This window comes from Panulirus ornatus, chromosome 16 (assembly GCF_036320965.1).
Source record: "Panulirus ornatus isolate Po-2019 chromosome 16, ASM3632096v1, whole genome shotgun sequence".
Lineage (NCBI taxonomy): Eukaryota > Metazoa > Arthropoda > Malacostraca > Decapoda > Palinuridae > Panulirus > Panulirus ornatus.
The window spans coordinates 7,900,031-7,913,936 of NC_092239.1; the positions used below are offsets into that span (position 1 = coordinate 7,900,031).

Genomic DNA, 13,906 nt, shown 5'->3' on the forward strand with positions numbered 1-13,906 from the left:
TATAACACCTAGTAGACCAAGGATGGTGGATTGTTACTGATTGTAAGGGGAGCCTGACATAACCCAGTACATCAGGAGTGGTGGTTAGTTACCAGAAGGACCAAATGTAATAGAGGGGTTAGATGGGATGGAGGGAGCTTGAGCTTCCATGGACACGAAGGATGATGTTGATTAGACTTACCGTGTAAACTAAAGGTGGCGGCGGGTTACAGAGTGTGCAAGGAGCATGGCATTCGCACGTACGGCACCTCAAGTACTCTGCGTCACGCCCCTCCTCGACCCTCATTGCTAGAAGTTGCTGGAAGATCCTCCTGTGATACCTCCTGTACAGCCTGATGTTTTGCAGGGAGAACACGGAGCCATCAGTCTGCGGGAAACAACCGGTCATATGCGTCAAAAGCTTGATTATATACACTTACATCTGGCCAGTATTGCACAGCCTTTACTAATATCCAAGACCTCGCCTTTTGAACCGATCACCGGAACACCCGACCATCACCCTGGTAGACATGCACCATAAGCATTGGTATCACAGAGCTGAAAATATGACCCATACACCCACAGAACGGGCTCATCATGTACGAAGGTCCCGTGCCAGGCTTAGACCTGGCAAATTTCTAATAATAACCGTGGTCTGCGGTGCGTGCACGGTAGGTAACACGAGTATCATATTCCTGAAAATGAATTTTTGCTACGAAGAAATATTCACACAAATACTTGAGAGGTTATGAGCACTACCAGATAGCGGCAGCATGGGCAACTGCTGATTGTAAGCATGTAGCTCGGGCGATGGCTTCGTGTTATTATAAGTTGTCAGTAACGTTATGTAGCCGGTGAAATACAAACTTATGACCTCGTAAGTCAGGAGTTGTGCCACGTCCCCTTTGGTACATTAAGGGAACGGTAGTTTTACATGCTCCTGTACGATCACACTTCTGCACCATGTCATCTAGTAATCTCAGTTTCGATTCCATTCATTCGTCGTTCATCATCAGCGTGAAACTGAGGCTAAAATCGCCAAGGATATATCTATACTGATGACCTCGGTGATATAAGGAACGCTGTCTCAGCAACATTATAGGAGCAATGGGCCCCACTGGTGTGAGGGGATGTAGCCTGTGATGTTGGTGGCCATGTCAAGTATACTGCTGGCCCTTACCACAACCACGAGACACAGACAACAACAGCACTGCCAGGCAGCCTTACCATCTATATATATGATATGAGAGAGATTATGTTCATTGGTGATGGTGTAAATGTGGTAACGGTCGTCATTATTTTGTCTGTTGAGTCTTACCTCAGGCTGTGATCTGAGCAGAGGCTTTTTGGGAGAAACAGAGATGTGAAGGAGGTTAATTTCCCATTGGACAGGATTGTGTGATTGTTTACTCTCTAATAGTAGAGTTCTTGAGTATCGTACTTTCTGTGCCTAGTAGCAGTTGTTGTAACCCAGTAGGATGAGAATCTCCTATTTGAGAGGGCCTGGACAGGATTCTGTACATGGATTGGGATGTGTTTGCCCAAACATCCAGATCCTCCCAAAAATTACTTCAGTTAACGTCACCACTGGCTGGCTCCAAACATATCTCTGAGAGTTAGCCCAGGTACTCAAACGAGAAATGCTATGTGAAAGCTTTGCATGAAGATTGAAATGGAATTTGTATATATTATATATGTAGCTCTGAGTTAATACAGACTGATATTACCCTTCCAGTAAAGTACTTCGACTTCATGAACTTACGTTTGGATACGCCTACTCATGTATAGGATAAATGGTGATCTAGGAAATGAACGGGAAAGTTGTATGCGATGTGTGGCGAGGCTTGACAACGACCGGAGAGAGATTGGATAGAGTTTTGGTAAGACCTAAGATGGCTGGGACCGGGGTAAGATCCAGCCATTTGACTAAAGCTGGGGCTGGGCCATGCTGGTGAGGGCGGAGCGTAGGCATTGCTAAGGACGAGGCAAAATCTTCCTACTAAAGAAACTTGGCGCCTCTGACCTCCGTATTGCCCTTTCATTTAGCATCATACCTCTGTGGCTCTTCTATTGATACAAATAGTGTGAGATGGCAGATTGTGACAAAGCATAAAGTTAATAATACTGTGTTGTAATGTTGGGAATTCTCAGGGTTAGAATCTTGGAGGGAAGCAAGTATTGCGTAGCATCGTCCGCCTGGCAGCGGTGCACATTGCTGAGCATGGTAGTTCCTCTTGCGCTTCAAGGTTAGTTGTGGTTCTTAGTATTCACCTATCAGCACCGCCTGGGGAAGGTACAGAAGTGAGAAAAAAAGGAGAAGAATTGAGGATCTTACTAAGAATTACCGTCACCTGATGCAAATGTCACCAAACACATGACTCCACTGGATATAAAGCGAACTAAGCACAGGTTTCATACAGTGGAATTCATAGCGTTATAAATGTGCATTTAACAAAGTTTTAAGGGTTCACTCTCGTGGTTGATTCATTATACATCCATAACCAAAAATCGATACTTATTAATTGGTGTAATGTGCAGTATCCTCTAAGATGCTAGGATTGAGACGATACTGCTGTTGGCGCTTATCCAAGCGGAATCACTCACATCTTGGCGTCAAGTGATATTCGAAAGAGAAAGGAAGAGACGACTCGTACTTATATAATTTATCGTATCCGCTAAAAGTTATCCTAGGAAGGTAAACATTGATGCTCACCTCGATGGCCAGTTGTGTACAAGTGTTCCCGATGGGTGTAGTGATGTGACCTCTAATGTTCCGTTTGCCTTTAACCTTCCTCTTGCGAGCGTGGGACATGAGAAAGGCGGTGCGCCCATCCAGACCTGCAACAGTACTGCCAGTGAGATACCTCATGTTTTGACAATTGCCGCCAACATACGTCCGTTCACACACACACTCACACACACACACACACACACACACACACACACACACACACACACACACACACACATATATTTTTCTTTCTTTTAAACTATTCGCCATTTCCCGCGTTAGCAAGGTAGCGTTAAGAACAGAGGACTGGGCCTCTGAGGGAATATCCTCACCTGGCCCCCTTCTCTGTTCCTTCCTTTTGAAGGAATATCCTCACTTGGCCCCCTTCTCTGTTCCTTCTTTTGGAAAATTAAAAACGAGAGGGGAGGATTTACAGCCCACCGCTCCGTTCCCTTTTAGTCGCCTTCTACGACACGCAGGGAATACGTGAGAAGTATTCTTTCTCCCCTATCCCCAGGGATAATATATATATATATATATATATATATATATATATATATATATATATATATATATATATATATGAATATATATATATATACGGTTTTCAATTGATGTAGTCATGCATAACTGTAAGTCGGTAATCTTAGCACAGCAAACGACAGTTTATGATCACAAGCAAAGAAATTGTCGTAGGAATAAAGTACGTAGATCATCGACCTACTTACATCATGCTACACCATTCACCTTACAGTGCTTACGTGTTGCAGATACAATCGAGTTATCTTGGTAAATTAAGAAGTTGAAATCCGATAACCCAACCAAAAATACTTAAAAGCTATCACTCCTTTTTTTCTAGTTTATCAATATTACAGATATTCACTTGCTATGAAAAAGTTTTGAAATCCGATAATTGATACTCAAGTTATCGAGTGATTTTGAAAATTCGTAGTTATTTTATGAACACAATTGTCCGCTATCATCTGAGGCTGACCTGCGTGCTTTGAAAAATAGTCGAGATGCAATTATTATCGCTCGTCTTAACATAAACAAATCTATGACGGACGGACGATCAGACAATGAAGAGTAGGTGGAGCTCACTCTCTGTTGTTCCCCTCCCCTTTGCTATGCGGGGGAAATAAATGGTCGCTAGAACACTGAGATATGCACTACAAGAACACCTTCTTAGAAGTGCGCTTCATGACGTACCAATGAGCTGCCGCATGGCCTTCTTTGTGAGACTTTGGCGATCCAGGACAGTGATGGTGTCCATGGTGATGACGTGTAACTGGATGCCCTGCGTCAGTAAAGTCTCCCGTAGCTTCACTATCTTCGGTGCCGAACTCTGTCGGGGTATAAAGAGGAAAGAGTTGTAGCTCTACTACTATGTAACTGTACAGTGCTTCGCTCATACTCCACCCTACTGCTATCATTACTGTACCTTATGAACTCTTTTTTATATAACTAATTACCTTTCCCTTCGCGAGGTGGCATCAGGAACTAACACACAATGGCTTCGTTTCTACTCATCCATTAGCTAGCTGTCATGCTTAATGTACCGAATCAAGAGCCTATCATCCACAGTCAGAAGCAAAGAGATTATGGTTTATGATGATCATGTCACATGCTTTGGATCAGTCCATTGACAGCACGTCGCCCCCGGGTATACCACGTCAATCGCGCTCATTTTATCCACAGCTCGAGTGTCATCCTCTATCAGTCATTTTCACATGATACTGGAAGTCTTTAGTTAGTTAGTTCATCATATCTTTATCCTTCACATAACAGTATAGTATAGATGGGTTTTCGCTATACAGCTGTGTTGTCCTAACCCTTCCATACATGGTGGAATGTTAACCACAGGTTCTCAAACTTTGCACACCTCAGTTTCTTTTTCCAAGCGCTTCCTAGATTCCTTTAGATAACCATGTTCTCGGTCTGGATCAGTGGGCATTAATCACGTGCGTTTTTGACCTACCGAGATAGAGCAGCGCGGATGGTCGCAATCGAAGAGCACAATGGACTTGAGTGCTCGCGCGGAGAAGTCGAGGTTGGCGGCGTTGATGGCGGCGTCCAGGGGCGGAGTGCCGTTGTCCACCACGGTCTCGTCCACGTCAGCAAAGGGTCCAGCGCGCACGGAGCCTCGCCCTATGTACCGCACCACTATGCGGTGGTTCCTATCGTAAACCCAGGATAAAGACAGAAAGAAATCTTTTAATGTTCTCAGATATTCAGTAGTAAACCTAGTCCTCCACACACACATCCACTTTACAAACTATATTTCTGTCGTGTTGGTATGAACACCGCTAGAATCTTTTGGTGTATGCCAACCATTTTCAGTGACCCGTCTATATATATATATATATATATATATATATATATATATATATATATATATATATATATATATTTATATGTGTGTGTGTGTGTGTGTGTGTGTTAAATGTGTAAATGTGTACTACCCCAGTACTCACCCATTATGATCTTTGACGAGGGCAGAGACGAGGTCCTGTATATCCATGAAACACTCGAAGTCCGTTATAATGACCACCTCTTGTATGAGCCCCTCCGTCCCCTCTTCTTCGTAACCTTCTAGGGTGCACATTCCTGGGGACGGACACGAGGCTTATGTAAGGTTAGAGTTACGGTGCCTATAACGGATCGAAAAGGCAGTAATCAGACAGGCAAACGGTAGGTGAATGGTTGGAAGGAGGAAAAGAAGCAGAGTATGGTAAAGAGGAATCTGATAAATGGTGGGAGAGAGGCTGAGAGGAGTTAAGTAAAGGATAGCTCAAGGTTAAGTGAGGAGACAGACAAGCTCGCTTTCATCACTGTTGAAAAGGAAAGTGTTGAAGTGTGATAATAACTTTTAGATGATCTAAATTACATTTAGGATTTAACTCTCAATTTATGTTCATGCAATTCATCGTACATGCAAGAACAGAATGGTTAAAACTTTCTGTAGTTTGAGAATAACACCGACGCAAATACTTCGATTGATAACGATGAGTTGATAATCTTGTTTCTTACGGCGCACATATGGAAAGAACGAAATGACTTAGCCTCTTCAGTCATTATTTTTTCTTATTTCATCGTCTTGCTGGATATTCTTTTAGGGAAAATCTTACACCGTTAACTTTAGTTATTCTTTCTTGTCCCATCGTGTCAAGGACCACGGGATAAGTTGACGTCCTAGGAGATGCGACCTTATCCCTGGGGGGTTGTGTCAACCAGCGAGGCCAGGGTTACAGGGAAAGGTCCAGTCCTTGGACGTCATCCTCCTTTACCGAGTGGCTTGATATCATATAGAGCTCCTGCTAGGAACGCGTGGAATGGGAGGCGTTTGTCCGAGAGAGAGAGACGACATTCAGCCCATGAAATCTCTCCTGTTAACAGTGTCTATGGACTCCGAGTTCTCTTAGCATTGACCCACTCAGCAAGGTATCGCTGGATTACAGAGAAACTCAAGCCGAAGGCCTACCAAAGTCTTACATTAAGAGTTGTGGCTAGGGGGAGGCACAAGGCGTAGCAGTGACTTACCACAGGAGGTGATGTTCGGGTTGAGGGCGTGGTAGTGACGGTAACAGGCGTGTAGATAAGCGGCCTCTGCCGCACACTCCCACCCAGCACGACAGGTCTCCAGGTAGGGTGACGGAGGTACACTCACAAAACATGATCTGAAGCGCAGGATTTGGTATATCACTCGTCTCTTGAATTAAGGAAGACAAAAAGATTTTTTTTTTCTACTGAGTAAATTCTTATGAGTAAAACAGGACAACCCTGTAAGAAAAAGTTATAGAGATGTATAGAAGATATGCTGAACCGCTATATTATATCGACACGTTAAACAGATCATGGGCCATCTTATCCTTAAGATGGATACTGATGAAAGGCTTTTTTTGAGTTCATTATACATCAGATGGTGAAGAAATATTAAGTGACACATTTCACATTTTCATGAAGATAAAGCTACGTGTTTTTTTCACGACCGCAATTCGCCTCAGTCCGTAATTCAACAGAACTTCGAAAACTAGCCCTTAGCGTGAGGAGGACGTACTCGAAGGGAGACTCAGGAGTGTGGAAAAGGTTGGCGCAGTGTTGTCCCTCGGGTGCCGGGATGTGGGTCTCGGGCAGCTGGGAGGAACACTGGCCGGATGATGCCATGCGCCAACTCTGAGCCCACTCCTCCTCAGTCGGCGGCTGACCGTGAGGGAGGAAGACATGATGAGCTCTGTATACCTACTGCCCCACTACTATTCCAGTGTATCGACATGGGGAATTTCCAATTAGCTGGAAGGAGAGACATTAAGAACCACAGACGCACCAACGTTCACATGCCTCCTGCTTCACGTTATCTTATATCTTCACAAAAATTGAAATGATCATGATACTCTGGCGTATCCTAGAAGCAGAATGATTAATTCAGTCTGAGGACCTGATATAAGGAAGTCTACAACTGCTATGCTACTGTGGACAATTCGGGGTCACAGGTACATGTACTGACCATCTCCCAGCCACTTGTCATAAAGTCGGTGTTATTGTCGAAGTCGAAAACTCCGAGGAGTCCCGCTGTGGCAGCGAAGTGTTGCCCTGAGACGGTCAGACGGCAGAAAGCGTTCTCCACTTCACATTCCACACTGAGGCCAGCAGCGGACGTCACGCTGGCCCGCTCTCGTGTTAACCTCAGCGACAGCTGCCCCACCTCTAGGAGTGGCCGACGGATGTGCTTCGAATTGTACATCATCTGCAGATTAATGAGATGCACATCAACGGGTGCAAACTGATTTCTCCCAGACATGAGCTCACGTGCACTATAATTCTTCCAGAATAATGAGTAAAGATAATAGAAAATAGAACTAATCCTTATATTTTATGCCCACATTCCCTTGAAAAAATATCAGGAAAACCCACATGGAATCAGGACATATATGAACTTTGTTATGATTTCTCTCTCGGTGTTTTGATGGTTTTAAGGAAAGGAACCTGGATGTTTTGGCTCTGAGTGAAACGAAGCTCAAGGGTAAAGGGGAAGAGTGGTTTGAGAATGTCTTGAGAGTAAAGTCAGGGGTTAGTGACAGGACAAGAGCAAGGGAAGGAGTAACACTACTCCTGAAACAGGAGTGGTGGGAGTATGTGATAGAGTGTAAGAAAGTAAACTCTTGAGATGCAAGTAAGAGGTACATCCTCACCGCTGTGTACTCGTTACCTTCACTTGCTTTTCTAAACGATGTTGGGAAAACCAGTGTAAGATGGCGATGATTATACTAGGAGGGTTATCAAGCAGATCCCTGACTACTCGCATGACATTTTACTCCTGGGACTACTTGAGTGTTTTTGAGTTAACAGGAACCCTCAGCCCATCTAACCCTATACACTTCAATCAGTCGTGCTCCAGTAGCTTACGCCATAGCATGTGGGCTTTTGATTATATGAACTAACTCTTTAACAACCGTAGCACAGCAATAAACATCAACTGCATTACACTCAAACCTTCAGATCCAAGTCCAGCGTGACAATGTCGGTGCCGCTGAAGAAGGTGAACACCTCCCGCGGGCGGGTGTTGAGGTCCTCCATATGGATGGTGACGGCGGTGGGCGTAGGGGCGCGGGTTAGCATGACCAACAGGTGAGGGCAGGAGTCGGTCAGTAGTGGTGTCACCTGGCGTCCGTCCCACGTGATGGCTTGGTCCCACCCGAATACCACCGCCTCACCTGTACGAGAGATCCCAACTTTTATGAAATATAGAAAAACAAAAGGCCTTAACCGGAGAGGCAACCTTCAACAGCAATATCTTTAATAACTCCGGCAATCACCCCTTCTCATTCCCTTTGTAAACATGATCAATTCGAAGCTAACACTCCCACACACACACACACACAAGCGCTCTTTACGGTTCCTTAACCTCCTGTAGCACTATTTTCATTGAGTCTATACCTGATGATGGTTACAGGCTGTATTGAAAGAGAACGTAGATGTTAAACTATTGTTACCCATGCAGGAGGAGTTCGGGAATATTGCTGGACATATTAAGAAGGTACAAACTTTTTACCTACCGTAGACATGCCAGGTCAGGAGGTACTGTACACGGGACCAGTACTTATCGAGGCAGGCGCTGGCCTCAGCCAGCAGGCGCGGACCCTCTTCCTCTGCCAACCATAGACTTGCCTCCTGCAGGTCCTCTCCCAGTCGTCTCGGTGTTGCCACCTGCCGCACGACCCACACAACCAACATTAGATAAGTTGGGAATAAGATTTCTCTCCACAGAAATAAGGGTGGTCAAAAACTTAAGATAGATGTGCTTTTGAAAGAAAAAAAAACAAGCGAGGGTCAGAGTGCAGTAATATCAGAAGCATTTGAAGTATTCAGAGGTAACGTTTTCCGTGAAGTTTCATAAGAAACGAATGTTTAGAGTAATTCTAAAATACTTTGTTATATGTAGACTAAGTTCATAAAGTTTTTCGTTAAAACCAGAATTCATTTTTTTTTTGTTTACTTCGAGGCCTTTAGTCATAAAGTAACTCGTCTTTTCTCAAATTCCTGAATGAACCTAGATAATATTTTCTGTTGGTGGATGTACTTAGACGTTGATGGTCTAAGCGATCCTGGTAATTGACCGGCTTACAGCCTAGCAGCCCGATAAACCATCTAACCTATCCTCACCACAAAGCGCAAGGCTGACAAATTAATAGTTTGGTGCACATTTTACACGTGTTCCAGTTACGTATTTGATGACACAGTGTCCTCTGCAGAGATGTAAGTTGTTCATCATCATAACAGTTCATTCTTATTCGTATATTTACAAGATTCCATCTGCCATAACGTTACACTATCCACGAGCTGATGGACACAGAGGACGACTTGTACTGAAGGAAATGAAAGATAAAACCAATACACAACAGTTTTTTTTTTCTTTACTTTGTGTTTGTGTTATGGATGTTGTAATCACGAGAAACTCACTGTGAATACCGAAGACTTGTTCTGTTTCTAGGATAATTGTAGTTGTAATGATGAGGAGGTGTTGTCTGTGTGAGAATGTGAATGTGCAGCAGTAAGCATTAGCAATGGAAATATGGCACTCAAGACAGTTATAATGTGAGTACTGACCCTAAGCTTTAGAGCAGTTCTGTGTGGCATGACAACACTGAAAATGGTGATTTTGCGGACGTACTGGAGGAGGTGGGTGCCCCTGGCCCGCAGCTCGTCCCAACGGGCGCCAGTCACCAGCATCTGTCACACAGGAAAGACGACAACATGACATCTTCCTCTAACATTGTGAAATGTCCCCCTTCACAGCCTACTGCTATTCCAATGGATATCATCACCTCAATTGTCATCATCATAAATCTTTTCATTAAACGCTTGAACTTTGATCTAGAAACTAGCATGGCTCTAGTAACCTTACAACTCCAGATCAAGATATAATGATAATTCAGAATCAACTTATTACAACTGCAGATCAAAAAATCATGGAGACGCAAGTTCCTAGGACGTATCACAAAGAACTTCCCTCATCAGCATGACCCTAACCCTATGATAACCAGGGAACTTGATACACAATTTCTGTTAGACCTTGTCGTTGCACATGGAAACTGAACATACCAGTCGCTTGATTTTGATTTTAAAGTGTTTTTACAGTGGAGAACACTACTGCCCTACGGCCAGCAAGATGGGAATGGGAGAGAAATCTGGGAGGCAATGAAGACGAGAAAACGCAGAAATATTCCAGGGTATTAAAACGCTTTGACGCGTATACAGTAATGGCTCTTTTACCTGATGAAGTCTCTCCATATTCGCTGAAGGAATGTGGAGGAGACAATTGCTAAGACACTCGTCATATTGTTCATTATATCGCTAGCAATGGGAAAAGGTGGTCAGAAAATTGATCTGAATTACAGACTATTCTCCCTAACAATTATGGTCCGTAAAACCCAGGAAAGGATAAACAAACAATGAATGCACAACTTATTGTAAAGGCAAAAGCTACCTAATCGAAAGACTTTCAGATTTCTGAGTCAAGTGGATGAAATCGACCTGAACAATTCTTCATGAGGTGCGGTGAGAGAGTGACCAGAGGTTATACATATAACAACATGCTTGTGAGAAAGGATGGGAAGCACTGTTTTCGCGTGAGGCTGGTCGAGTGGTGGAAGAAACTAAATGATGAAACCATAAATGCTGGCAGTGTACAGATGTTTTAAAAAAATAGAGAAAACTACTTGATGTTAAGAAAAAAAAACTCAAGAGACAGAGTCCCCTCACTGTACAGATGACTAGTAACTACGGTGGATGGGAGTAGATACGTTACTACCCGGGCGGCACTCACCCTTTCGACTCTGGTGAGCAACTGGCTCTGGAGGTAGCCTGACACACCTCGCCGGCGGCCAACTCGCGTCCTCACCTCGCCCATCAGCCGCGACACGAGGGCGTACAAGCTCTGAAGAAGGACAGACGATAGACATTCAAAGCCAGTCTTTAGCTCAGCCTACCGATAGATGTCGTATATGAGCACCTACGAACGAAATACCGGATGGTATAATTTCACAAGTGAGAGAGAAGACAGCAGTAAGTCTATATCGTTATTTCTATGTTGAATTCTGAACCGCACAAGTTTCACAGTTGTGAATAATGGTATATCGTATGGTGTTGGACGGACCTGGTCATCGTTGTAGGAGAGAGCGTTGATGGCGGCATGAAGACGCAGCAGCGGCGGTCGGATCGTCCGCCTCAACGCCCCAGTCACTATGTCCACCACCTCCGTCACCTGATCCTCCACGGCATCTGCACCAGGACAGAGCAAAGCAAAACATGATACAGTGTACGTCCGAAAACGACGGCTACCTTTAACCGTTAGCCAAGTAGATCCGGCCGGGCGCCAGAGAATGTACCGGTAACAAAACTCTTTGCTTCATTACACAGTTTACTTAATGTCCTCAGGCTTGACCTCCTCGCCCCGCTGATCGAGTCTTGTTATCCATGAAGTCATAAAAGATGCTGTGCGTTGAAGGTAAATTTATTCATATATACATCTTAATCTGGATTCATAAACCGTGAAATGAAGGCTTGTGATTCAAGATGAAAAGTATATCTATGAATATATTTGTGACTGCTTAAAAAAAAAAAAAGGTTAGCTAAACTGTTTATATATCTTAGGCAAGTGCGGGCGTAAGAGCACAAGCAATACAGAGGAACTTACCATAAACATGAGTGACATCTTCTGCCACATCTCGTACGAAATCATCCACAGCCGTCATGGCATCTTCGGCCGAACCGTGGACGCCTTCGAGTACGTCGTCCACTGCCGTGACACACATTTCCAAAAGATTGTTGATATTTCCCCTCAGCGTCTCTCCCGACACGTTCAGCTTGTTTCCAATGTCGAGAAAGTTATCGTCCACAATGGCCAAGAACCTGCAGGAATTCGACAACTCTCAGGTGTTTTATCATCTCCTTAGCAAGCACAGACGTCTTAAAATCTTAGATTATCTTACTAACGTATCAGTGTCGTTTCTCGAGATATACAAAGTATGCTCTGCGAAAATAACCATCTAATCCGTTTGATATTTGGATCGCAACTCCAAAGACTTGAGTAACTTTAAAGTATACGATGACCATATGCTACCGATGTGATATGCAGTTCTGCAGAGATGTGATGGTGGAATAAGTCACACCTGCGGGAAGCGGGATTCCTGCACGACTGACGGGCACTGTGCTCGATGTTGGGTGGAATAAATAACTAAGAGTTAAGCAAGAGGCAAGGTGGGGGAAATGCCTCTCGACGGCGATAGCTTACACCTGTTTGGAAGTGGAGGCTGCGAGATCGGTCGCCTCCTGCAGTAGGGTTTGGGTATCCTCCAGAAGCGGCCAGAGGCCCAGCGCACCGTCTACCCTCATCGCAGTGGAACCCAAGCCCTGCACTGCTGACACCACAGATGTCCCACGGGAGATCAACTCTTCCTGTAAGGTAGCGGCAGGATTATATACGTCAGCTTCAACTTGCTATACCGTCTTGCAAGACTAATTGTACAATGCTTGGCATAATTGGCATCATATTCTTAACATTATTCCTATAATCATTCGTAGATGTGGGTGTAGGGGAAGGGTCGAGTGGAGAGTCACATAGGTATGCAAAGAGAGGATTAAGAAGTTAGTAAAAAAAAAAAAAAGAAAAGAGAGTATTACGAATGTTTATTTTTAGCACAAAGAAACGGATTAATATTCATGAAACTGGGCCAGAGGTGCATGAGTAAATGGGTTTTCTTAGAAAAGTGTAAGCAACAAGCAGGATACGTCAGCAATTGAGAAGAGCCTGGTGCTGGAATATTCAATCCTATAACAATAATATGTAGGTTAATGTACCGCTCAGAATAGTCAAAAACTGTATGTAGGAATGAATGTTAAAAGACAGAACACGATTGAATTTGATAAGGTAGAGAATGAAATAGTGAAAATGATGATTTTCAAAAGAAGCTGAATTAGAAGTTGTAGGGTTTCGACTTAAGTCTGTGAAACGTAACTTAATTTCCATTAACGTACAAAAGGTTTGTTTTTTCTTTACGTTGGAGACTCCATTCACAAGTGAAAGTCTACCTCAAGGCCGGAAAAGGAAGAGACAAGGAAAGGTATTTGCGAATTTTGGAGGACGTGAAAAAACCTCTTAGAAAGCGCCGGGAGAAAGACATGAGATTGTAGAGATTTCCAGAGCTTCGAGGATCTGGGAAAGAAATCGAAATCAGAACGGCCCCACCCTTGGGTTGCCAACGGCCACACAATAGTCATGTGACGCACCAGCATGCCGAACATTGCGTGGTTTTGGTAGTGGCAGGGACACACAAAGTTGTTTGAGTGTGTAACTGATTGAGGTAGGAGAGGTGGGGAGGGAAGTTGTATCGGGGAGAGTGTTGTCCAGTGTGGAAATGAGTGAAAGGGGCAAAGAAAGGGAGAGAGAGAGAGAGAGTCGCGTAGTGTTGTCCTAAGACCAATAGAATTATGTCAAATTACTGTCGAGACGTAAATGCCATAGGTAAAAAGGATGGAATGTTTACAGGTACAGTGACGAATTAAAGGAAAAACATGTTCATAAGTTCCTGAAAAGATGAGAAAAAAAATATGATGGACATGGATACAAGCGACCACTGACCCTAAGGTGGAAGACCAAATCGTTTGATAGAATATCGTCAACCATCTGGTGTACATCTG

The 13,906-nt window shown here is 43.9% G+C and overlaps 1 protein-coding gene across 1 annotated transcript in view; it reads right to left on the minus strand.

Moving 5' to 3' along the window:
* LOC139754115 (uncharacterized) overlaps window positions 1-13,906 on the minus strand; it is a 57,408-nt gene that overhangs the window by 1,404 nt on the left and 42,098 nt on the right. The window contains 15 exon segments of the mRNA XM_071671204.1: window positions 182-367; window positions 2,693-2,817; window positions 3,920-4,055; window positions 4,689-4,887; window positions 5,185-5,317; window positions 6,251-6,387; window positions 6,768-6,910; window positions 7,215-7,454; window positions 8,201-8,421; window positions 8,764-8,914; window positions 9,815-9,937; window positions 11,034-11,144; window positions 11,364-11,488; window positions 11,904-12,118; window positions 12,501-12,664. Coding sequence (XP_071527305.1) covers window positions 182-367; window positions 2,693-2,817; window positions 3,920-4,055; window positions 4,689-4,887; window positions 5,185-5,317; window positions 6,251-6,387; window positions 6,768-6,910; window positions 7,215-7,454; window positions 8,201-8,421; window positions 8,764-8,914; window positions 9,815-9,937; window positions 11,034-11,144; window positions 11,364-11,488; window positions 11,904-12,118; window positions 12,501-12,664 — 2,409 coding nt within the window.